This window comes from Bradysia coprophila, unplaced genomic scaffold (genome assembly GCF_014529535.1).
Source record: "Bradysia coprophila strain Holo2 unplaced genomic scaffold, BU_Bcop_v1 contig_151, whole genome shotgun sequence".
Taxonomy (NCBI): Eukaryota; Metazoa; Arthropoda; class Insecta; order Diptera; family Sciaridae; genus Bradysia; species Bradysia coprophila.
This window is the reverse complement of record NW_023503423.1, coordinates 7,474,113-7,501,480: the sequence shown is the minus strand read 5'-3', so window position 1 is coordinate 7,501,480 and position 27,368 is coordinate 7,474,113. Positions and strand designations below refer to the sequence as shown.

Sequence of the window (27,368 nt, the reverse complement as noted above, 5' to 3'; positions counted from 1 at the left end):
CTATTTTTTATTTTTTGTTTTATTTTGTTGACCTGGCAGCCGCGCTACGCTCAAGCCTGTACCTGACTACATCGTAGATTGATTTGTATAATTGTTCTTCCTCTATTCTAATTTCCTCTATTTATGTATTTTTTGATATCATCGACTGCACTAGGTGACGTTAAATAAATGAATTGAATTGAATTTTACCATTTACATTTTGCTATGCCAGACCAAAATTAATTAATTGTCGCAATATATGTGAGATACGAGCGAAGCGAGTTCGGCAACACATCATGTGCGCAGAACCCCCATTTACTACCGTGTTAGGAACAAGGTTTTATCTACCGGAATGTCATAATCACAATTAAAAACGAATTTAAAAACTCGAACTGAAACATCAACACGCCATGACACCGTCAAATATTCATATTACCCACAAACAAATCTCAGATCTAGTACACTGTCAAGAATCTGCCAATTTTCAGTGAATAAATGTAAAATTATCGAAGTTCGCCGTGAATAAATGAGAAATTATAAAAGAAAATGAAACATTTTATCGAAATTTTCAGTTCATAAACTGACGTTCTGAGAATGACGTGTTTAAATCTAGCTCATTTTGATTATAAAAGTGTCATCAAATTGTGAATATTATGACATTACAGTAGATAAAATACAGAAAATGTGAAACCGATCAAAGCAATGTCCCTCACTAAAAAAAATTGTGCGTGTAGCATATATACCCATAACAACCACCCTCATGACTTCTACATTCATACACGCGATAACACACACACCACACTCCATCAGAGAAAATAGCCGGAAAATTGTGTGTGAGAGAGAAAAATTTGTCGAATTGAGAATGTCTATTTCTGAAGGGGTGGGCCACAATTTTCATCGTTTTCAGCGCCATTCATACGGACGTGTTCAGCGAGCGAAATACGCGCGCTCTTAAAAACCATTTGCTTGTCAAAGTCTTTTTGTAGTTTATCACAGGAAAATTGGGAAATTAATCAAAAAATTTAACAAATAACCAAGCGGAAAGAAGTCATACGTGTAGTGCGAGTGAAATAAGCTAAATTTGTGCAAATGGACGACTGTATAAACGGACAAATGAGTGCGGTTTCTTCGGAGTAACCAATATGGCCGAGTGTTTTTCTATTATTAATTTTACGATCTTACAATTTTCGATACATCAATACCGAAAAACAGTGAAGTAATTATCAACCGAATTCCAAATGGAAAACCTAATTCGAGTGAAACTCATGGAAACAGTGTCAAAGTTCCAATGAAAAACCTTAAAATTCCAGTGAATTCGAGTGAAACAAATAAAAGCTTCGATTCGGAATTATTGACGGTAGGTTCTTTTGAAATGGAATGAAATCTATGAATTTTACAACATATCTGAATTGTACATTTTATTCATGTTATTTGCGAATTTTGTTACGGAAAAATTCTGCTTTGTGTGTACTCGCTCTGACAAAATCGATGCGAGTATGAAATTTCATAAATTTTGTGCAGCGATAAAATCAATCTTCTTAATGTTTTGTGGTGTACTATAACATGAAAAAGCTCTTCATTCATTCCTAGCATAATTGTTGTGGCTGTTAATCGAAAAATTGATTGTTCTATAATAATCATGCCTGTTTTTACTGTGATGGCACAATTTCGACATTCTTAGAATACACAATCGTAAATGCTGTAACGTGTTCTAATATGATGGGGGTGACAAAAGTATATACAAGTAAAAAAGAATTGAATTAAAGGTTGCTGACTTGTACGTTTTTAGTTTTTCTGACTTGTTCTACTCGGTGCATACTTAGATATTATCTGGCTTATTACACGCAAGCACTGATAAGTCGTATAGTACTCGAATACCGTCGTACAGTGTAATTTTGTATGAAACTTTATCGCATCACTTTATACGCTTTCTATGCTCCTTTTTACAGTCAGACGAGTCAGACAGAAAAACATATTTTTTCGGTAAAATCGAGTCATTTGTGTGTCGGTTCTTATCCATAAAAACTGAAAGTTTTGTTTTATATTCAAATCGTAGACACACCTTATCGTATAAACAGAGTGTAATCAGTCGTCAATCGTTAGTTTTTTTTTGTGTTTTTCATTTGTTTGTGTTTGCGGACGTAATAGATTGTAGAAATTTTAGAGGGTGAGAATCAGAGTGGGAAAGTCTAAAAAAAGTATGTTATCCACTGGCCTTCTGAAGACGTCAGTGGTCTAAGATATCATCTTAGAACCAACGCCAATTGACCGACACTCAGGGCTGACTGTGACGACAAAGTCTAACTCACCGTTTTCTTCCATTTTTTCACATAAAAATTCATTGTTGACGGCATAGCACTAGCTCCTAGCATCATCACTGAATTTACAAGCGTCCAATTTGAAGACTATAGTGTTACCGCTTAAGATTGCTTGTATACAACGAAAACAAGTAATTTAGGCGCCGATTCTTGTGAATTTAAGAATTCCTTAATTCACACTTGTCACCTTAATGAATCACTCTTAACAGTAAGGTGACAACTGTTAAGTTACGAGTTCTTAAATTTACGAGATATATAAGAAAAATATTGAGTCTACTGTCATTTCATGCAGTCTCTACATGTTCAATGTTTACCGTAGATAAATTTCCATCGTCCACATTGAATATAATGGCACATTCTCTATAAAAGACGATAATAATTCACTTCCGTTACCCACGAATCACCTTGACGGTTACAATTTAACTCAATCATCGCGCTCGCACATACAAGTTTTTTTTTGTCGCAAAAAGTTTGCAGGTGTAAAATTTCCCCATAAAGTTGTTAGCACCTGTGAAAGGGAAAAACGAAACAACTAATTTAATTTAATTTCTCAATTAAGAAGAGACTCACTGTAATAATGTACACAGAATAATGGAGTGCTAATTGTTAGACGGTTTGTAGAAAAAGGAAATGATTTCCAGAAAAATAACAATCTTCGACCGTTCGGTTTCCTGCAGTTGAATGTTAAAAGAATTTTCCATGAAAATCGTTTCAATTCGTTGTTATATTCAAAATAACATTTCCACCACTCAACAATGTGAATAGAATGGAAACAATGAAACATTTACTGAATCAACATTCTCTAATTTCTCCAGAATTTCGTTATCATTATTTACATTTTTGCCACACAAATTCTACAGTTAACGAATTTGTCAGATTTTTGTTGAATGAAAATTTTACAAACCCAACTCTAATGTTATATGCTGACCAATCAATGTTCCGTCATTGGAAATGTGATATTGGTGTGTTGCTATAAATAATGTTCGCATCAGTGCCGGACTGGCTATACTAAAAATTCGGGCAATTCCTTTAGAGCATTTTGCATTTATAAATGGAAAATGTGCCTTTTTCAAATTTTTTCGCCCATTTGCCCAATTTGCCCCGAAGGGCCTGTTGTTAGGCAGTCCGGCACTGGTTATCATGGCATGATTCTCCAATCTCCGCTTATTGATTCGTTACAAAACCATACAAGTATAGTTTCACCGCAAGCCATGTACGATATGAACTTAAATACGAAAATACGTAACCGTATTTGCCTGTGAAATGGAAAAAGGGTTAAATAAGCAAATTATCGGAGAATATTTCAGCCACAGGAAAATCAATTACAAAGTGTGTGATCAAAAACCGATTCGGACTGCTGGAATGTTTCCATTAGTGCGGTAGAAAGCGTTAAAGTGTCTTTGTAGCTGCTCATGTTTGTGTATTTTGAAATGTGGAGTGTAGGTGGTTTGGCTCCATACATCAATGTGCAAGTTGCATGAATACGGATAGTTAGGAAGGAAATGAATTGGATTTTTCATAATTAAATCGTAAATAGGAATCAAATCCACTGTGTTGAATGTTGATGAATGTGATTTTAGGCCTTCTTTGCTGACCTTTCAACGACGAACAGGTATTCAGATTTTAAAAGCAGAGCTCTTGCAATTACAGTGTTTGGCGACAAGCGTTTGGTTTATCGTCAAAGATTACTCGTCAAAGATGGATTTGATAATTTTGTTAAGATTTCTTGCACCAATAGAAACAGCGAACGTTTCAAGCACACATAGTCAAACCCTACCAACCGTTACATTGACATCTGAATGCAGATAAATGCAGAATGAAATTGAAATAGTTATTTGTGTACCAAGTGGAGAAAATAGGAAATTCCAACAAGAGCGATGTTCGAGTTGGAATTTCCTATTTCTACCATGTAAACAGCCTCGATGAGGCTAAGCCTAACATGCCCATTTTACTTCTATATATCCAATGAAGGGTACAATCTGAAGTGAATCATAAGGAGGTTAATCACTAAGGAGTCGTTCTCCCACTTCCATTAAAAACCAAATTCTAAGAGATGAGTGAGGGATTCATTCCGGGTTAGCAACCGGGATATCAAAGCAAGATTGACGTTTCGGTGATTTAACAAACAGGACGTAGACGTTTGGGATCACTGAAAAACACCGAAAAACACCCACCTGAAATGCCTACAGAAAAATTTCTAAAAAAGGAAGTCAGAAAAAATGATGAATGAACAAACAAACAGAGAAATCCCTCCCACGGGTCACGTTAAGTGAATTACGAGACTGAATCGCTGTTTCGACCTCAGGTGTTGACATCGGTCACTGGCCAGAGTGGTCTGGCCATCCGCAGTTGCTATGCTGTTTATTCCCATGGCGGAGAAAGTGCTGCACTTTACTCACTAGAAATGTCATTCGACCAGTTAAAATTTGGAACAGCGAACAGGTGTAGGCGTATGGTTCTGGAGTAGTTATTGTATAATTATGATGTGGACACTGTCAGTATGTAATAATACCAAAGAACCATTCTTTCGGTGTATCTTCGAACTTGTCGCTAAAATCGAAAGACGAAACCAACGACTTCGAACATTTATTCTCCCGCCGTTCTTGCATTGCTAAGAAATACCACAATACGTCGCATCGTGTGCGTGGGTAATAAATTTATAAAAATTGGAGAATGGAGGAGCATTAGTATGAGAGGTCATGTGAGCGTTTGTTTTTATCTTACTTCGGTTAATGTCAAGCACCCCCCGCAAATCAAATTTTCTATCCCGCTACATGAATATATTTCTTATCGTGATCAATCTCATTAACGATGGAACAGGCTTCTATAGTGACGTCGAGCTTGTTATGATATTTTTGCGAGTTGGAAAAATTGTTTAAAATTCCGAAGGCACAGCTTCCACTTGAAGCGTACTCTATTTTACTTCTAATATACGTATGAATGCTATGAACGTTATTAGAAAGAATGTATATATAACAAGTTATTACAAGAAGACGTGACTATTCAATGGCAATTTATCGATTTAGAAAAAAAAATGGAAAACATTAGAAAGGTAATTGACGTCACTGTCAACAATGTTATGATGATAATGGATTCATGTCGAAGCGAAATTGTTCGAATAAAGCAGTAGCAAGAAAGGGCTAATTAATCGAAATTTATTTGCGCCAATTTACGGTACGTATAAGAACGGGTTTGGGGACATTCCGTAAACTTTGGGATTTTATTTCAATTTTGTTGTTGGCTAGTATAGACCATTGTTGAGTTTGAGAGTGATGCAGAGAAAGAGAGAGAGAGAGAGAGAAGGCTTCATTTATTTTCTATTTCTCAATAATACACTTTCGCTCCCACACTCTATCTTTCACTCTTTCTCCAATGATTTTGCTGATAAATTATTCATCGATCCGATTCCATAACCGAAACGATAATAACACACAAATGGTGTTGGCAACGTCTATTCTACGAATTCAGTTACATTTATCGTAAACGAAGTAAAACTTCATATGGTTGCGGATGTAGCACCAGACCCGGTTTTGCCTCCAACGTCGGCAGTCCAGCATCAGTAGCTTCAAAGTCGAACGTCTGAATCAGGCTAGTGAAAAATATGAATAGATTCAAAAGGGACTGTAAGAGGACAGAAAACAGAAAATTCTTAAAAATTGGTTCTACAACACTGCAATGGCGATTTACTCACTAAATGTTCGGCCGGACAAATACGTTTTCCCACTGAAAATGGAATTGATCTATCGTCTTTCACAAATTCGGTTTCGTCACGATTCAACCATCTTTCCGGTCGAAATACATCTGGATCACCCCACGTAGCTTCGTCATGTTGACATCCGTATAGATTCGGTAATATGATTGTGCCCTTCGGAAAATCATATCCTTCGAATCGCACGTTATCGGTGGTGCAGTGTAAAAGTCCACCAGATGTGACTGACGTGATTCGTAGTAGCTCGTGCAGAACGGCTTCTGTGTATGGCATTCTAGAATGTTGGAAATTGAATTGAAATGTAGGCTACACGAACTGAAAACGGATACTTTGGTCTATCGTTCAATGTTGGTAAATTTCCTCGGCCGACAATCTTATCCAATTCAGTTTTCCATTTCGCGTACACGGCTGGATATTTCAGTAAATAAAGAAAACCCCAACACAGGGTGGCTGTGGTAGTGTCCGACCCGGCAGCGAAAAGATTTATTAATAAGTCGATGAGATTGTTAACTGCAGCAAAGAGAATCTGCTCTAGCAAATTAAATAAGAATTCTAAACACAAAATCGAACCAACCACCAACGTCCTTATAGAAACTGCTGCTGTCGTCATCCGTTGCCTCGATTTCTGTCAAGTAATAGTCCAAGAAATCGTTTTGGATGTCTTTAGAACGGGTTGCCTGCCTCTTTTCAATAAGAATTCGGAATTCATTCCGGAGATCTTGAACGGCTTCCAAAAGTTTTGTGAATCCGGTTCTCTCGGGTGCAAGCCGTGCAAGCCATGGCATAAACCAAACAGGACCAGCTACAGCTGGCTCTATAAGTCCTCTAGAACAATTTAGAAATTTCTATATCCGCTTGAATCTTGAATGTAAGACTCAATTTACTCATAGGCCAACTGGTGCCATCTCAAGGCCTTCGGATCATCATAGTCATGAGATTCTCCAGCAATTATCAACCACAAAGTGTTCATCACAGATATTTCAAATATTTGCTTGCAATTAATGGGACGATCCGTTTTGGTTCTAAAATGCATAGTTCGATTGGTAATCGTTAATTGTGACTAGGGTGGTGACATCCATCTCCGGATATGTACCAGCAGTCAGACACCTCTTTTATGCATAAAAAAGTTTATCAATGAAATAGAACAATATGTGTTCGCTAACTGGTACATGTCCGGCGACTGGTGCGCCCATCCTGTCGTTAGTCTTACTTAAAATATCCAAGCAAGCGAGAGCATTCTTCTTTCACCGACCCTTCCAACGAACTCTTTCCGAACCCTAAACTTTTAAGTATTTTTAGTGTGAATCGTCGTTGTTCTGTCCACTCTTGCCCATCACTGAATGTCATTCCTACAACACGACTGATTCGATTAAACTTGGCAAATTGTGAATGCCTTCTCTCGTACCTCCTTTCACAATTCCCATGGCAAGTACTTGCTTGTTGGGTCTTCCCGAGAATACTTCGTGGCGAAATGCTTTTTTGATAGTTTCTAAGTCATTCAGTACAACCACTCTATAGCATGATTCAAATTCAATATAGGTTTCTGTTGTTATGCAGAAATTAAGTCTAGGATACTCACGGCAGCTGCCCGAACATCAAACTAAAAATGTTTCCGTAGATTTTGGCTAGTTCCGAATATCGACGATGTGGTGTCGGACCAAGGAATGGTAAATAACCGATAATCGGTAGACCCATTGGACCTGTAGATGATAGAATCTCTTTCAGAAAATGAAAAATTGAAAATTTAAATCTTTATCTTACCTTTCGGAAAGTTGCGATATTTGAATTTGTTATGCAAATATAATCCTGCTAGCAACGTTGTCACAAACATTAGCAACAGCTCCATCGATAACATGTTCTGGCTTGTTATAAAATTAAAAAAAAAATCAAAAGATAAAGTACGAACACTGAACATTCGTACATCGAAGTACTTTTATTTTGCATTATTAATCTTCGACGAGTAATTATAATTGACTGTTGCTGGCTGACTGCTTCAGAATTATGAAAAGAAATTATTTATGGTTTAACTAGACAGACTGTCGATTTATTTAATCTAAATCTGCTAAGGAGGATAATTAAAGTATCGATTTTGCTAATCCGCCCAGGAGAATAATAATTAAAGAATCGATTTTGGTATAATCTAATTGCATTTATAATGCAAATACTTAACAAACCTTCAGTCCGTACGATCTGCAGTGGATGGTAATAGTTTGTATTTTGATCAGTCAATCAAATATCTCTTATACTCAATCAACTTTTGGCACACTATTGTTTTTCACACATAATTTTCCAATTTAATTTTACGACTCAGTCTATATTAGTTAACTACTTGCATCATTCAGTTTATTGTTTGCAACTCGAGCAAGTGCTTCATGCAAATAATAGTACATTACTTACCAATGAATGGGACAAATGATGCAAATGTTACTTGTTGTGTAAAAGTTACCGATCCGAGGCGAAGCCGAGATCAGAAAAACACACAAGAAGAAATTTCCATAACTTGTCCCATTATCACGTAAAGTATTTGACTCAAATGAGACATGAGGTAAAGTTTCGTTACCGGGAAATAATGTTCACGTTACACCTCCCGTTTTTGGATAAAAGACGTTTATAATAACAAAATTGTAACCCACTTGCATCAAATAATCACTTTTATGTAATCAAACAGAGACATTAATTTCTTATGGGCTTATAATTGTTCAGAACGAACTTAAAGACGCACAGCGTTATTGCTATGCGATGATATCATTGAACAAAACTGAATGTAAATTATGACATTGTTGGAGCTTACAGTAAATATCAACATATCAGCGAGGAGGGGATAATGATATTTTGGATCTTCAACTGCGTATTGGTTTTGGATTTTTTTAAATGTTCATTTCTTCTCATTTTGAATACCTTGGCAGTGATGATTTCAGACCTCCCACGCCAAGAATGAGCTCCTTAATTCAGAAATAGGGAGAAAATTTTTTAAAAATCAGGAGGATTCAGGAGGTTTTCATAGCCATAAAATAAGGAGATTCGTGACTGTTATCAAAGAAATGAACGCCAAAATTATTTACAAATTTATGAAACAAAACTTTTACAAATAAAGACTTTTCGAATGACCATCGATACAGTTATGCATTAATATCCTAAAGGTAAATTTTTTTGTGGAGTCGTAAAGAAGAAGGACTAATACAACAATCTAATTCGTTTGTCAAACGTTCTAGCTTAGCGACAAGCGACTTATAATCTGTTTCATTAGACGACATTTTTAGAAAGTTTACTAATATTCAGCTTGAGTCGTAAAATTTGTATGCCCGTTTCCAGAACCATCAATAGAGTGGTTTTGACAATAGTTTTCTTAAAGTTTATATACGAATGTAAGGAATAATGAGGAATTTTTGAAAAAGAAGGATGTGAATTAAGAAGGTTTTGATTGTCGTGAAAACGTAGGTTCGGAAATACTCAACAGCTACTTATGCTAAAAAAATGCACAAATAAATATACCAAGGCTCAATTGTGAAAAAATCGAATGGCTTGTGTTCACTTTATTCGTAGTTGTCTTCGTCCGAGCTTTATGTATGTATCCACTCCACAGCCCGTTGCCAAATCGAAACGTGAAAAAAAACAGAATCTGATTTAATCTGCGAATCTTTGTAAAATATGAGATTGATATGCGATTCTCTCGGGTATCACTCTTTGATTTACACGCGATTTACATGATTTACGTGATTTACACGTTAATGTAAATCACTTGATTTCACTGCAATTACCTGGTAGTTTCTCTTAATTTGAACGTGTTTTATTTTCTCCTTGTTGGTCTGAACATAATCGACATGATAATTCGTGTAAATCACGTAAATCGTGTGCAAATCGGGTGTAAATCAAAAAAATAATTTCCCCTTCGGATCTAACACTTATAAGCTGAAAGATCACTTCCCACTTAGGAATCAATCATGCTACTCTGTATAAGTAGAACACTGTTGTATGGGGTTGCATGCTAAATGTTTTTTCAGATACAAGATCAAATATTTGAATTATAAAGTTACACATTGAAGTCCAGCGGTTGAACTCCTTGCATTTAATAATGTTTTCGCCTTGATAGAACTAATGATTGATTCTCTCTAGGTCTAGCTCATACAACGACATTGAAAGTGTTCTACCGTTCTTAATTAATAATTGGTACCTGTTTGGTAAAAATGAGTGGATATAAAGCAATATGTGAGCGAAGCGAGCGAAAATTTTTCATTTAAAACGGTTGTATTCACTAACGTTCTAGTTCCAGTCAATAAATATGCTAAGCTTGTGTCGATAATAAGGTAATTTTCCTATGTTCATTCGTTTCTTTGTCGAAAAAAAGGAAAATAGGAGAATTTATTAAAAATAAGGAGGGTTCATCAAAAATAAGGAGAATAAGGAGAAGTGGGAGGTCTGTGACTTGTATTTGATGCGCAACAAAACGTTTCGTCGATAGATTTTCAGTCATATGTCAAAAAGTTATCGGAGTATAAACGGCGAAACACATGAGATGTGAGGTACGCTGATTCATTATAAAAAAAACTTCTAAAATAGGTCTTTATTCAGAAAATCATTCACAATGAAAACGGGTTGTTACAAATAGAAATCGTGGTCGTAGAAGGTACTTCGTGTACTTTTGGGTTAATCCAAGTCTCAGTATCTAACAAAAGAAACATTGCCGAAAACGTTCCTTCCATGGGCTGTTATCGTTGTGAATTCAGACAGTTGTTATAAAGTGTTATATTGGAATTTGTTATATTGGAATCTGTTTAGTAAACGAAGCGGACCGTTCAATTTTTTAGTCGTAATTCTCATCAGAATTCAATAATTTTAGGTAAAAATTGTCCTAATTTATGTGTAACTGCATGTAAGCTTGTGTGCCATTGTTATTTCTAGTCATTGATAATGTCGGCGATGTGCAGACGAAATATTTGGCATTAAATAAACAATCAAATTGAGCGAACGAGACAAAAAAAAACAAGAACCTTTCTAATTAGCGTTAATATTTTTCGTCTGGCGCTGCGCTGTAAGGAATGTGTGCATTGCTTTCTGTTGACAGATTCGAAGCTCGTGTTGATCGATTATCGATTATTCTGGTACAGGGTATGTTCACTTCAGATTAAAATTAGTCAGGTTAAAGTTAAACCAATCAGGTTCAGGTCAAGTCAGGGTCAGGGATTTAAAGTTGAAAAGCATAGTATTCGTGTGAATATTGTTGATATGGTCGAGGTTAATAAAACCGCGAAAACGAGATTTTTCGACTTTTATCCCTAGTTTTGTAATAGATTTTATATGTCTCTGTGTGGTAAGACTAACATTATTCATCAGCTCGGACAGGGAGTTTAGGTTAATCTTTGCATCGACACATAAAAAATTATATGCACCGATGTCCAAATGTTTATTTTGACGAGTTGGTGATTGTAATCCTAAGCCAAAGGCAGATAAACCCAAACTGCCTCTTCAACCTTCAAGCTATTGAATAATGTTAATCTTACCACACAGAGACATATAAAACATTAGATGTGCCTTCGGCTTAGGATCACAATCACAAACTCGTCAAAATAAATATTTGGACACAGGTGCACAATATTTATCACTTGCGGCGGCGAAAGTTTATAGTTATATATCGAGCAACTGAACGTTTGCTTGCTCTATTGTAAACTGCACATATAAAATTCGATAAAAAGAACGATTTTATAGAAAAGAAAAGAAGCAAAGAAATAATTTTATTATTTTGATCGGCGAAAGGATTCAATGGGTTTTTTCTGCCCACACATCTGCATATCTGCTGAGCTTAATATCCCGTCGTTTTTCTTCTGGAAAATATCACACATTTGGAAAAATCTCCTATGTACCTGTTCCAATGTCAATGTGTCGAATTCCTTTAAGCCAAAAATCATGTATCCTATAAATGACCAACTTCTTCAATAGGGTGCACCGGTCGTATAATGACGACGTATAATGCCGGTATACTTAACAATTTTTTTAAATTCCTACAAATCCCCTAAGACTTAAGGCCTAAGTGAACTCATTTAGCAATTCCATTTTGATTTACATTTTGTCTAACCTAATTCCACGAAAGTTGAGGAAAGCTCAGTGCCTTGTGGTCGCTTAAATATAGAAATTCTTCTATGGAGTTTTAATTGCTCTACGAACTATTGTATTGTTGTCATACTTATGAAGAGCTATGAATTTATGATTGCAGAGGAAAATACTGGAAGATTAGTGGGCACCAGCTCTGGAAAAAAATCCTAGAGAAAATCCAACAGATAATGCCCTTCACACAATTCGCCTTCTTCATATATACTTATCACAATATCGAGATCAGCAACTTTATTCATATGTCAGAATTGAGTCTGCAAAACTACTCCACATCCACCTATTGTTTCACCATTAACAACTCATTTACATAAATTTTTTGTCTACGACCAAGTAAATTACAATGGTTAAGAAGGAGAGTCAATTAGAAAGAATTATACAAATTTCAAGGGGTGCTATGTAGAAGATGTTGAAGAGAGAAGTTATATATGAAGTATGGAATGTATATGTACGGATAAAAGAGTGTAATTTATCAATTGAACAGTATGTAAGTGAATATATGATAAATGTTTTTAATGAAGCACATTATTTTATGTGGCCATTATACATAACAACATCGTTCATCGTATAAATTATGCTGTGTGTACGAACATACACCCGCCATGACTGTGACTATACATATTTGCTGTGTGTATATGCACAGAGCTCCTACTCAATTGTCACTAAATTATAGATGAACAAAACTTGAAAGGTACTTCAGAAAAATGTCGCTTTTCTACATAGCAGCCACGTATTCACCGTGGTAAATGGTCCAAAATTTTATACAAACTTGACTTATTAGGCTTTTTATATACTCATCGAACTTTGACCTTTTTTCGGTTCGACTCGACACGTACACATCTACGTCTATCATTCGATTGTTGTTTGCTTCGTTGGGGAAAAAAACGAAATTAAAAAAACCTAGTACATGCTACGAATGTGTGTATGGAGTACGAATCGTTTGAATGAAAATGGATCGATATTGGTCAATAAAAAAGTGCTTATCGATCAGACTGTTGGGGTGTGCTGCTATTTTAATGAATTTGAGATTTTTCTCTTTTATTCTATTCCGATTATTGATAATGTCACTGTCTGCCTATGAGAAAATTTTTCTTGATCTTCCATCGTTTTTCCCGAATATTTTGAACCGTCATGAAATTGCTTGAAATCCAGATATTCTCGATTTTCTTGACTTCTCTCAAATTTGTGAAAATCGAGGAAATCGTTAACAAAATTCGATAAAAATGTTCGATTTTCCCGAAATTTTTCCGTTTTTTTTTATTTTCTCGAAAAATAATCACTGAAGTCAGGCAGTGAATAGTGTTGATTGAATTTTGTACAGTTTCTCATAAGTCATACAATGGTAAGAAGCTTTTGTACATATTTAGCAAAAGTTTCGATTTTTGCCCTAATAGCATGCTATTACAAGGCATTTCTAGGTCCGAATGTTGTTACAGTCAGAGAAACTTCAGCTGTTTTCAGCTGATCCACATCCAAACAAAAAATCAAAACTGTTCACCGCATGCGTGTAGAAGCTTCAACCGTATAAACAAGTATAAACAGTTTTGATTGTATGTGTCGACCAGCTGAAAAACAGCTGAAGCAAATTCAAGTTGAAATTTCACTGCCTTGACTGTTTGGAATACTTTCGTTCACATTTTGAACGAATTCGAGTCAATGGTATAACATGATTGGATTCAAAACATAGAAACGTGTGTCTTTGAAATTATGTTTCTGTATATGGTCGTACGAGCATCAAATTGACAGACAATGGTATTTCAATTATATGGGCTTAGTTTAGCTGAGATTATGGATTAAGCGAATTTATTCGGTTGTAAATGGTGTTTGAAGTATGTGACTGAAGTGTGAACTCATATAATACCGTGCAGTTGGTGCTGAAGCAATTTTCTACAAAGTCACAGAAGATGTGTTTTTTTCCGAGTAGAAACTCTTTAGTAAATCTATTCACTTCAAAGAGATTTATCTGAAAGTTGTTTGTGACTCATATGAGAACATCAAATCAACCATCCCGGTGAACTTAATCAAAAGCGCTTAAATTTTAGAGAAATATTCTATGGCAACGGTAAATTATCTGGTTGTTAGCTGACTAACTATGAAGCGTTCAGCATAAACACAAAATCTGTTGTTAGTTTCCGGTTTGCTCAGAATTACAAACAGTTCCAAGAACACTTCGCAACGTATACCGTGAGTAACATGATATAGTGCGATGTGCAATGAAAAACATTTATTAATACTAAAGTCGGTCGGTTTCTGTGTTCGATGCTATGTTGTGCCTTGTGTGTGTGAATGTATATTCATTTAGATTCTCAAACTTTGTGATCCTAATATCTGCACTCATTCTTGTGCCTTGTCTCGGAAAACACAACACTATAAAATGCAAACATTTTATGTGTACAAAAGTTCCATATTTACGTAAAGTATAGCCATTATTGTCTGTACAACGTTGTGTGTATATTATATTAGCACATTTTCGAAATTCATATGTAAAACAAAACCGGCAGAATTTAGGTCATGCTTTATTCTATTATATACGTATAATCCTCTTTCAGTATACGTGAATATATATCATTTACAACCCCAAAAATGAATATTCTACTCCTACTACATCCATGGGTAAAATCAAAAAGAGGTTAGAGAAATAAATAATTGTGCAGTGCGTGCAAATTTATGCTCTGGCGTGGTGTATACATTAAAATGTATAACTATATTCACTGACGCTCTCAACCCTTTACCTATATATTCACCTAAATGGTAAAATGTGTCGTTTTTGCGGCTTTTACCAACGATAATCAATAAAAGTAATTGTAATTGTTAGCTAGCCGTTCATAGTTAATATAAGGTACTGGGACGCCTGAATTTACGTAGACTATGTGAAAGCATTTTAAATTGTTATTGTTTGTACACAACAACGTATCGTTTTTGTTGTTGTTTGGTATATGTTTGCATCGGTAAGCTCTAGTGGAATTTGTTTACGCTATTTTTGTACATAACATGTGCTGAGCTGACAGAGAATGTACAACAACGTTATGGGCTGTACAGACTGTACGTGTAGTAATTTTATGTGAAAATTCGATTCCATTGGGTTCATTGGATATAGATTTATCGTGTTTCAATTTATTGCAACTTCTTTATGAATAAAATGTCTATTGGAACCAGAAGTTAAAATAAAAGATTGGACTTTGTTGACGTAAGAGATGAAGGTTTTTTTTTATAGAACTCCAATAAAGTCTCCTAGTCTCTCTTATCAAAATATTTTTTAGGAAAAACAAATAATATTTGAATAATATTTCACAGGACTCTCAATGATTGACGCTGTCGGCAAGTCGGCCACTTCTGTCATCGAACAATATTTTCATAGACAGACAAATGAGTTTGATTTTTAAATTTCGTATCTTTGCGGTAGTAACAATTTCCACAATCTATTATAATTCAACCTAAAACCTATTCAGAAGTAGTAGTCCACCTTAAACACATATGACAATCACATCGTATTTATCATGCAGAACATTGTTCCTTTTCTTATCAAACGATCTCTCCTAGCGTAGTAGTGTGACCGATAAAACGTCTGTATTTCAGTTTCCTCACGTTTTTGGCTGTCGAACTTCAAAAATTTAATTCGGTTTCGGGTCGAATTGAAAAATCATCCACTGGAAAAACTGACGAGGATGAGATGAAGAAATATATTTCAGACCTAATTGACGTAACTGCTTTTACAAGAAAAGTATAGCCTTTACGACTCAGAGTACTAGACAAAATTGATTAAGAATTACATTATCGGCTCATCAAAAAAAAAAACAATCTGTCCAGGAAAACAGTTGCCCATTACAAATTAAACTGCCACTCTTTAACATGATGACAACCAATAGACAATGTTATGTACTACATTTTTCATCATTCGGCCAAAATATGCCATAATATCCCAGTGAAAAATCAATTTGAAATGTCTATGATTTCACTTTGAATTTCCCATCAAAATCAATCATTTTTTCTTCGTTCTTTCGATTATCCTTCAAAGTAGAAATAATTCGAACATTTGAAACAGAATGCAACTGTGTGTTCAGATGAAAACGCCGAAAATGCCCACCACTTTTACTCATCTTGGAAATTTAAGTTGACGTTTAATATTACGAATCGGGGAAAATTTTTAACATCAATAAGGAGCGCTAACCGGATAGGCGGATAAGTATCTGTCGATTTAGCTTATCGAATCATGAACATTTACAACCCTCTCTCTACCCAATTCAATACGAACGCCACCGTATACATAAAAACGCACAACAAGCTCCAGTAATTCGTAGAGGTAGAAGGAGAGTTCAATTCAAAATTTATTTATTTTATTTATTCAATCAGAAATTAAGCACAAAACAGAAATGCAACTGTCGTCATCCGAAATTTTCTATCATAATCGTCGTCTCACCAACTAACTAACTAACATCGCAAACGTTGCACATTCAGAAACGGTAATTAATTTCTTACGCTTAGGTTTGCTGTCCCGGAAACGGAACAGAAAAATGATAATAATGAATTTGTACACCATGTAGATATTCCGAGCAGATAAAATGTACGATTCCACAAAAATCCATTACACTCGGTTACGTATTGAGCACGGCTGCCGCACACTCAATGTTCCAAACCCTTTTTCTGTATACAATCTGAGTTATGATTCATGGATATACCACACTTTTTTTGCGCTTTGGTTTTTATTCTCCTGAAAAAGAAAACCCACACGTTTGGCAGAAAAAACGTTGACATGACGGTGGCACAATTCCAAGTAAATGGAAATATCTTTTTGCTGGTATAAAATGTGTTTTCCTCGGAAGAACCAAGAAAACTATATTCAATACTTTTCCACTTACTTATTATGTATTACCACCATGACAACATAATATATAGGACGGGCCTGGTGTACATAAGCATAATAGTCATAAACTATGAATAAAGCACACAACCCACATGCAATATAAAGCATTGAATAGATGACAATCGTCCGATAGGGTCGTTGATTGTTACTGATAGTGACACAAATTCTCTATGCGAATGGTGGATTGTACTGTACATAATTGCGGTTATTTTGTAATGACCAGAAACATAATTTCTTAAAATTATACAGTTGTATCAAGTGCATATATTAGTTATACTCATCCTGACAGAACAATATAAACATAAATTATCTTATCACGGTGGGTATACAAGAACATCATACTATTCGACCTTCGCGCAGTGTTTATTATTAAGAGAATTTCAGAAGTTTAATTCTGAATGGTAAGTGAGGTAAAAAGGTGCGCAACTTGATTTTGAGATTAGAGCAGGTAATCGGGGAATCGGGGAGATTCATTACCAGTACCATCGCATACCCGTAATTACGCCATTACGTATTTGTTCATTGCTGACCGGAATGCTGATTGGGATCGGAACATTCATTATGGATCATTCATAAATTACGTAACGCTTTTTCAGTGTTGTCATCAAAATTAAATCCTGAATAAATAGAGAGATCTGCGCTCTGTGAAGCTCTGATATCTATGTTATTCTTAAGTATGGTTTCCATTTCCACTTAACAAAAAGTACTACGTGGGAGAGTCGTGAGAAATCGAGCTGTCAAGTGAACAAAGCAAAAATTGAAAAAAATTAATTTTGTCTCTCACACGGATCACTTTTTTGGTGAGTGGAAATCAAGCCTTGTTGCTAGTTTACTATGCTTTTATTGCTGGGAGGTATACGATGTAGCGGTTCCAAAGTGACGATGTTGTGTAGTTCCATTTTTGGCCATCATCGTTCATAGGATAGAGTTGAACATAGTCCTAACTTCGTAAGCCGCGTATTTCTCGAGTTGCTTAAGATTTAATTTGGATGACAGAACTGAAAAAGACAACACACACCGGGCAACGGGCTTTTCGCCTAACTGACTAAATGACATTACCATATTACCAACGAACAATTACATGTAAGAGAGACGTTATCGATACTAAATCCAAGACACAACCTAATAACCGATTCAATCAGATGTCATTATTGTAGACAACAACCTGATGAAACGAATTATTTGTGTTGCGGTTGAGTTTTGAACCCACAACTGACAAATAAATAAGTCAATGTCTCGACTCACACATAACACTGCGCTATTGAGTTGGGCTGAAAGAGCGTTACGTAATGTTCTCCAAAAACTTTTCTGAACTAATTGAAAACTCTAAGATCGATGACGATATTTGCGAATAGCAAAACCTACGAAATCCTCTATTTTTCAACGTTTTGTTCTCGTTTTGAACTGTTCAATATTTATAAGTAGATTAATATAAATCATTAGAAAGTTTTTCATGCAACACACTCACAAAAGGTACACGTGCAGTGCAGCACTAGCAATATCTGTTTTTTTAACCCGACAACAAAACGATAAGTTTTTTGTTTGTTTTAATAAATGCAATACACTGTGTGTTGTGTTGATTTTTGCTACCACACATAATAGCATCACTCGGTTATCCTCTTCAGCTAATTAAAAACTTTTCAAATGCAATAATATTTATGGAAGCGTATAATTTGAGCGTAAACTGGATTATATAAAATTGTTTGCAGCTTTTTGCACGTGTGTCGGGTCTAATTAATACGAACTTTAATTTCAATGACATTTTCCATGGAAACATTTTCGTCTATGTTATTCAGACTGACAGCGTAAAGTTACAAATTATATCCTTAAATTGCAGTGTAGCGCAGTAAATAAAGAGAGAAATTAAGTGTAAGATGTTAGTGGATTTGTTTTTCAGAAACGCCTTTTCAAAGTTTTAGGTCATAATGACCTAACTCATTTCCGTATTGTTGTTGTCGTAAAAGATTTCATTCTCATAGACAAAGTTTGTCTATTTAAATACTTAGCGATTGTATAACGATTCATGAAAATTCATTCAACTAATTTAGTTATTTTATGTTCTATTTTTAGGTTGGCAGCAGCCCAAGAAGCAGCACTAGCAGGACAAGGCACCGCGAGTGGGGGTTACTCGGGACGAAAGGGAACCCATCGCTTAGCTGATAGAATGGGTCACCCGAGTAGTAGAAGTGACCCTCCTGGAGGTGGGCCCACTTCATTATTTATCCTCACCGAAGAGAACATCATTAGAAGGTCATTAATGTTTTAACAAATCAACTCGCCACGAAACGGCTTTAGTTTGACATCGAATTTCAATCGTAGATACACAAGATTTATTATCGAATGGCCACCCTTCGAGTACGCTGTACTACTGACAATCATTGCGAACTGTGTAGTGCTGGCTCTAGAGGAGCATTTGCCTCATGGAGATAAAACAGTATTAGCTCAGCAGCTGGAAAGTACAGAGGCCTACTTTTTGTGCATTTTCTGCGTTGAAGCATCACTCAAGATCCTCGCCTTAGGGTTTGTGCTGCACAAAAACTCCTACCTCAGGAATATATGGAACATTATGGATTTTTTTGTTGTAGTAACTGGGTAAGAAATGTTGTTCATTATTAGATTCTTCATGAACGAATATATAAACGTTGAAAAGCTAAAGATGGATTGCCAGAATTTCGTCGAAACTGACAGCAATCATACCAACATTTTTAACAGTTAAATACAAAATCTTGTACTTCCTTAGTGTTTACATACATTCTGCTATGTAAGAGGAGATTAAACAATGTTTCTCCCTCATTTTTGGTCTTGCTGTCGTTAACACATTACTAGAAATCGGCAAAGTATAATTTCCAACTTATTTTCACTAATTATTTCCTTGGAGCTTATTGATTTGTGGGAATGATTTCGTTTGGTCTATAGAGTCTATTGCTACGACTATGAAATTCAGAGAAATGACAACAGATGGCGCTGCTGTCGTCTCTCTAGATTCGATTTAAATCCATTGAGTTGAAAATTAAGTGGTAAAAAAAGTTATGATCTTGGGTCTCGAAACATGGAATATATTGACATTTTACTCGTTGTATGTACAGTCTATCTGGTGACATGGCAGCAACGCCATCTCTTCTCATTTATCTTAGCCGCCTCTCAGAATTTCAAATATTTCCTTTTAATTCCATTCAAAACCGAATTTGTATTCAAATATTCTTGTTCTTCTTTGAGTGATCAATTACCACTCAATGAGCTGTCGAATTTTTTTGTTTCTGTTTTGTTGCTTAAAGAAAAGACGATGAAGCTCAGTAATTTCTTCATTTAGTCTTGATTTCTACTTATGAAAAAGCACTCCGTTTTTTCTCCGTTTACACTTTAAACAAGCGTGGTTTAGCTAAGCGGGCGCAAAACGGAGTGATTTTTTGTAAGTGGAAATCAAGCCCTATTTACGACCAAATTCAAATATTCAACATTTCATTGGATAGAAATTTAAAAATGAAATTCTTAAACATACCTTCGGACACTGTTACCCACATTAATCAAAATCTTAACATCAGTTCAATGACCATCTTCGCTGAGGCAAATGTTGATGTTGATCTTCGAATGTTACGATCGTTTCGTGTATTGCGGCCACTTAAACTCGTTTCTCGGATACCAAGTAAGCCCCGTCCGATATATTTCAGCTAGGAAAGATCATACGTAGGAATCGTTTACGACTACAAAAAGTCCATAATTTCTAGATTAGTTCAATAAACGAATAGTTTTTTTCCATAGATTTTTTTCGTGTTTCTTTTACTAAATATGTTAAACCAACGCTAGGCTAGATGCTGTGATTAAATCGAGATAAGCAATTTAGTTTTACTTTAAAGTTAACAGACTTTTTATTGGTTTATTTTTTAACAAGAAATTAATTTATTTTGTTAAAATATAGTAGATTACGTCCTTGTTTGGAACTTTAAATTTTGGCAAGTGTGCCAAGTACTTTGCCAATCATGCAAGGCAGAATTTAAGTTACCAAACAATTATGTAAGTTATTTTACTCACTAACCGCTTGGGAAATGTGTTTTAACACTCCTGTCGATGAAGTAAGAACTCGTTTTCCAGTGGTACCGTGAAGAAAATAAATTTCTAAAAGTTTAGTTGTGACATAATTGTGATCGAGGGCTTGACCTACAGTGAAAAAATTATGACATAATACGGAGTTCATTGTGCTGCATTTGTGAATTGAGTCCATTCTTTTCGGCGATGGGAGGCTTCAGCCGAAGTCAACGTAAAAATTCAGAATGGTTTATGTACACACACTGCAAGTCAGTGAAATTTAGACATGAATTCATTTCAGCTATTTTCCTGATTCTATCATACAAACAAACGTACTTAATCGATTTTTGACATCTAGGGAAGGAAAACATTTTTTTCTAGATCCGTTCCATTCCGATCCCCGAACCATCGCACACTCTTAGTGATTATAATTGTTTATACGGGAGTAATAGTTGCTAGAACGCGTCGCGCGTGGTAGTGGTAGAACCACATAAAGACTTAAGTCGTTTTGTTTGTATGAGTGGGCCAGCTGAAACAAATTCATGTCTAAATTTCACTGCTGTCGTTTGAAGTTCATTTTACTCGTTTCCTATTCTAGTTTTATAAAATACTTTAAAATGTGTCCACCAGATGGCCCGTAAAAACACACTCCCTTGAGCAGTAAATAGAAATCGAAATTTTAAAAAATCGAATTTTTGTTTAAAAAAAGTATATTCACAAAGAGTGTTTGCGGGCAAGCTAGCGAATACTTCTTGAATAAAAAAATTGCACACGCGAAAAGTTTGCAAGAACACAGCTATTGCTAGTTGTTTCCCCTCGACAATCTACCATTTATCGGAGTAAATTCTAACTGAAAAATCACTAACTACCAGTGTGTTTAAACTGGAAAGCATACATCATTGAACAATATTTTTCTTAAAATTATGTCCTTTTCAATTACATTCGCTCAGCTCTAGCTAATTTCATTTTGTAAACAACTATACTTAAGAGTTATATCGCCAAGACTTCAGGCGATTGGGGAACAAGCGGTCTCCGATTTTAATGAGTGATAGCTCGTTGGATTTGTCTTTCAATTCTAGGAAACATGTATCTTTCACTTTTTCTAAAAAAAAAATTGTTTTTTGTGAATAGAGCTCAAAAAAACTGTTTTCGGTACCCTCTGACATGTCTTTATGTCAGAGGGTACCGAAAACAGTTTTTCGGCAATAACTCAAGAAAAAATTATTTTAAATTGTTGTAATGTTGTACGAATGTCGGCCTTGGAAAGACCTACAGGTAGAGTATACGCACTGCTTGGTGCGAGTACATCCACGAGAGTTATGACTAAAAATATAGTGAATGTTCGGAGAGTCCGGATTCTCTGCAGCTTCGTTGTTCCACGAAACTGAGTATGGGGTGTTGTAGCTGGCCTCACCCACTATCATTGCACATATAAATGAACCCAGTACTTTTGTGCGGCATGTAATTAAAGTGATAGCTATTTAATAAGAAATGATCACAAGAAAATAGGAAATGATCACTAGAAAAAGAGAAATGATCACAATTTTTTTATGATAGCAATAAAAATAGAATTTGATCACCAAAAAATAAGAATTTGATCACTAAATATATGCAATTTTACCACTAACATATGATCGTCTCGAAATAAGAAATGATCTACAATTATACGAATTTGATTACAAAAAATAAAGAAATGATCGTGCAAAATAAAAAATTTGATTGCAAGAAATAAGGATATGCTATCTATTATTCTGTTTGATTATTAGACGATGCAAGAGAAAAAAAAATTAACACCTAAGTTACCAACACCGTTCCGGCGCCCGGCTCGCATTGCGGCCCTCCGCTTCGCTACGGGGCAATGGGCCGGATCGCCCGGCGTGTTAAAACGCTTTTTATGTGCAATGAATTACACAGACTAATTATTAGACGATGCGAGAGAAAAAAAATTAACTCCTAAGTTACCAACACCGTTCCGGCGCCCGGCTCGCATTGCGGCCCTCCGCTTCGCTCCGGGGCAATGGGCCGGATCGCTCGGCGTGTTAAAACGCTTTTTATGTGTATTCGTTCGGACTTTTAGTGATCAAATTCTTTACTTTTAGTGATCAAATTCTTTATTTTTAGTGATCAAATTCTTTATTTTTAGTGATCACATTTGATTTAGCGGGTGGTAGGTACTACTTGTGATCACTTCTTATTTTAGGTTGATAGAATCTTATTTCGTAGTGTTATATTTGAAAAACTGGTTGTGATCACATTCTTATTTTCCTGCAATCATTTTTATTTTCAAGTGATCAATTCTTATTTTAGATTTATCGCTTTTATTTCTTCCCCTTTTGTGCTGCAAGCCCACAGATGTCTTGGAAAAAAAGTTGGTGACAAAATGCAGATTTTTTCCTTCTTTCTGAGGGCTCTACAGCTGGAACAGTACTACGGCAGTCATTTTTTATCATCTGCTATTCTCTTACCTTATCAATAGAAAAACGCTTCGATATGTCGCCAATTAGTCATAACTCTCGTGGATGTACTCGCACCAAGCAGTGCGTATACTCTACCTGTAGGTCTTTCCAAGGCCGACATTCGTACAACATTACAACAATTTAAAATAATTTTTTCTTGAGTTATTGCCGAAAAACTGTTTTCGGTACCATCTGACATGTCTTTACTTTTGAGCTATTTTCACAGAAAACAAATTTTTCTTAGAAAAAGTGAAAGATACGTGTTTCCTAGAATTGAAAGACTAATCCAACGAATTATCACTCATTAAAATCTGAGACGGCTTGTTCCCAAAGTTAAAAAAATCGTCTGAAGATTTGGCAATATGTCTCTTAACAACAATCAATTTTTGAAGTAATTTTAGTTCATTTTCAAATCTACTGTAAATGTCAGTGAAATTTAGGCATGCATTTGCTTCACCTGTTTTTCAGCTGGTCAGAAGAAATTGTTCTTACGTATTTATACGGTAACTGTTTCACCCCTATAAATAAAGACGTATGAGCACTGTTGTTTGCATGAGTGGACCAGCTGAAGTAAATTCATGTCTAAATTTGACTGACGTCAACTGTCATTTTTATTCTAAAATATTTTTAAATTGGAAATATCTACACCGAGAAGTCGCTAGTTGTAAATTTGGCGGTTTACTGATTCGTTTTAGCTATTTCCATTTCTATCAACAATAATTTTGATATAATAGTTACCATCGTATAGCTGTAGTCTTACATTACAATGGCAAGAGTATTATTTTCTTTCAAATATATGCTTAGGTTCATCACAATGATGCCACAAAAAGGGCCCGAAGTAGATCTCAGAACATTAAGGGCTATCCGTGTGCTGCGGCCCTTAAAATTAGTATCTGGAATTCCTAGTGAGTAGTTGCGCTAGCAAAATGTTAGAATTAGCGCGTAGTGATAGTGAAGGTCCCTTGAATTTTGTTGAGTTTTTTTTAAAGGAATGAACCAAATCGATTGGTAATTTACTTATTTAAACGGAGTATCCACGACTCCATATAAATTCAGGATTCAAGTGACTTTCATTACTTAGAGTTGTTTTATGTTTTTTTTTTTTTAATTTATTTTCTTAGAACAATGTATACTGTAGCACGTATTAACGTAAACTGTTTTAAAGTAACCTTTTTCACACACTAATTTTATAGACTAACTAGTTAGAGTTAGATTTATAGTTTCTGACCGAATATTAGAGTGAAAACAAAGTTTATTAATACAAATGTCTCTTCCCATCATCAACATCAATTTCCCATAGGTTTACAAGTAGTTTTAAAATCAATTATAAAGGCAATGGCGCCATTACTTCAAATTGGACTCTTGGTCTTGTTTGCTATCGTTATATTTGCAATCATTGGTCTCGAGTTCTATTCGGGCGCACTGCACAAGAGCTGTTACAGTTTAGAGGATATAAGTGAGTATACAAATCCGTCCATAGAATGATGCACAGTTTTCACAATTCATATCCGTCGTCCCATCAACGAATAATTTTCCATTAACAAAATTCATCAACCGCATTTTAGATGAAATTGTGAAGGAAGGCGAATTTGAAACACCGTGCAACACGGACAATAACACAATAGCACCGACGGGTTCGTATGTATGTAATTTTACAACCAGCACATGTGTGGAGAAATGGGTTGGACCGAATTTCGGTATAACTAGCTTCGATAATATCGGCTTTGCTATGCTGACGGTATTTCAGTGTATCACTATGGAAGGTTGGACGGCAATACTGTATTGGGTAAGAATATGTCGATGTTCTCACCTTTGTACATGTGTATTTTTCCAACCCCGATGTTGTGATTGATAAAACAATCTTCTGATTCACTCGATAATTTCGGATTTTTTTTTTTCATTTATCAGTTGAACGGTCGTGTCAGTCCGTTCTCGTAACTAAATGCAAGCATAGGACTTTTTGTTGTAGAGTTGATGATAAGTTTCGTGTATGTTTGTTGTTTTAAAAAATCTTGCTCAAAACGAGCGCATTCTTACTTCAAAATAATCCCGTAATAGTCCCCATTAATCCCTGGAAGTCGGTGACATCTGAACAAAAAAATCGATGCGGCGAAAGTGAATTGCCACATTTAAAATTCTAATTAAATAACTGGTCGGATGAACGTCCACGTTCCACAAATATAGCAAAAATAATTGCATGCCATGCCACAGCAACATTTCGTTTAAAAATATATTTTAATCCCTCCATCATCTGAACTATACAAAATTGGCGATAAAAAATGTGCAGCTCCTTTTCACTCCCTCCACGGACTCATGATTCAGCTAACCAATTTTATAGGCACGAAGTCGTACCACGAAACGAAAGGTCGAATTGCACTCACTGAGTAAGCGCAAACCCTTGTGCTTGATCAAAGATGCCAATTCAGCGGAAGAAAAGTTCGTTTGATCTTCTTTCCTGTTTGGTAATGTTAAAAGGAAGGCCTAGGCCTGAGATAAGCAAAAGAGAAAGGAAAGAACTATTTTCTACGGCTAGTCAAGGTAGACAGGAATGTCCTTCCGTATATTTTTGCGAAAACCTTCCCATCTAAAATGATCATTTTTTGACCGAATCTCCGAAGAGTTTTAAAAATCGCTCAAGCTCGTTACGAACAGACATGCGATTTTTTGGTGAATGTAGCAACTCCGTACATAGGACAACAATCTACGTGTAAAAGTTACAAACAGGGGCGTAGTTAGGTAGGGTGGCAATGCGTGCGTCTAACCTTGTAATTTTTTAAATTTTCCCATTCAATGGTTTTTAGACGTTCGGCCCCTCCAGGAATGTCTTAGCTCACCTAGCTTCGGTCCATGTTCAACTCTATAGAACTGTAATTAGTTCGAGGCTAAAAATCCAAGCAAATAAAAGAGTGACGTGAATGAGCGTGAATTGTTTTGAAAATTAAATTCCTTCACTCCCACTACTCCCACTCACTCACAAATTATGTTTGAAATTGTCACTTTATCATCAAAAATGTTCATTACGAAATATGCCATGAATATTATGGGTTGCATAATTAATGCAACATTATGATAACATTGCTGTCACACCAACGCGATAAACTTTGAACGAAGAAGAAGCAAGAGAAGAAAAAAACAACTATAAAACTCTTCAGAAACTCTTCTTGTTCACAATCTCCGTTTTGCATTATATTCAATTCACGTTGCATTCATTTCCATAGAATGGGTTGAAAAAGTTTTCTTTTTTCGATGAAGCAGCAGTTTTCTTTTTAATTTTTAATAAATCAATTGATAAGACGATATATAAAACCCACACTACATTCAAAGATGTTATATAACTCAAAAGCAGTCATGGATGTCGTTATTGCAGGAAAAACGAAGAAGAAAAAGAAAATCTTTTGTTAACCACTTTTTGAATGCAACGAAACGACGTTTATTGTTACACTACACAATATAGCTTTCCATTTATGCTTGCAAAGTATGCTTCGTTGGTATACGAGTATTGTATAGTATTACAATCGTGGTTCTGGTGAACAAACTCAGAAATTTGTTGGTTTTTTCTTCAGATGCTCATTGATAGTTTATTCTTTTCTTTTATTGTTCGATCCAAATGAATTTATCGAAAGACAAACATTTACTTTCAACATTCATTTGCAAACGAACATTTTCTTTTATTCGTTCCTCCACTGAATTGAAATTAACGAGTGTTTATCAGGAGACTAAATGTTCCGTATTTCGGTATTACGTGACCATTCGGCAGTTTTTCTTTTTAATAAATTACAAAATTACATTTTTTTAGACTAACGATGCATTAGGCTCAACGTTCAATTGGGTCTACTTTGTGCCTCTTATCGTATTGGGCTCATTCTTTATGCTCAATTTAGTTCTCGGTGTTCTTAGTGGGTAAGTAATTTGAAGAAGTA

At 35.4% G+C, this 27,368-nt stretch overlaps 2 protein-coding genes across 6 annotated transcripts in view; one reads left to right on the top strand and one right to left on the bottom strand.

Moving 5' to 3' along the window:
* LOC119074772 (voltage-dependent calcium channel type A subunit alpha-1) overlaps positions 1–27,368 on the top strand; it is a 99,700-nt gene that overhangs the window by 25,098 nt on the left and 47,234 nt on the right. For all 3 annotated transcript variants that reach the window (XM_037181046.1, XM_037181045.1, XM_037181044.1), the window contains exons 2-7: positions 19,040–19,219; positions 19,289–19,561; positions 24,253–24,353; positions 24,749–24,904; positions 25,014–25,234; positions 27,245–27,348. In XM_037181046.1, the coding sequence (XP_037036941.1) occupies positions 19,040–19,219; positions 19,289–19,561; positions 24,253–24,353; positions 24,749–24,904; positions 25,014–25,234; positions 27,245–27,348 (1,035 nt within the window). The remainder of the gene's footprint in view (positions 1–19,039; positions 19,220–19,288; positions 19,562–24,252; positions 24,354–24,748; positions 24,905–25,013; positions 25,235–27,244; positions 27,349–27,368) is intronic.
* Positions 5,731–8,749, bottom strand: LOC119074776 (vitamin D 25-hydroxylase-like). 3 transcript variants are annotated; one of them, XM_037181051.1, is made up of 11 exons: positions 8,567–8,749; positions 8,181–8,374; positions 7,768–7,868; positions 7,586–7,706; positions 7,412–7,518; positions 7,217–7,355; positions 6,891–7,028; positions 6,581–6,831; positions 6,336–6,516; positions 5,989–6,280; positions 5,731–5,918 (listed from the first exon to the last, which is right to left on the bottom strand). In XM_037181051.1, the coding sequence occupies exons 3-11, from the start codon at positions 7,859–7,861 to the stop codon at positions 5,772–5,774; spliced, it is 1,470 nt and encodes a 489-aa protein (XP_037036946.1). In that variant the 5' UTR covers positions 7,862–7,868; positions 8,181–8,374; positions 8,567–8,749; the 3' UTR covers positions 5,731–5,771. The 3 variants fall into 3 exon arrangements, with proteins under 3 accessions (XP_037036946.1, XP_037036944.1, XP_037036945.1); XM_037181049.1 differs by having other exon boundaries at positions 7,768–7,864; XM_037181050.1 differs by having other exon boundaries at positions 7,768–7,864; positions 8,181–8,362; positions 8,640–8,749.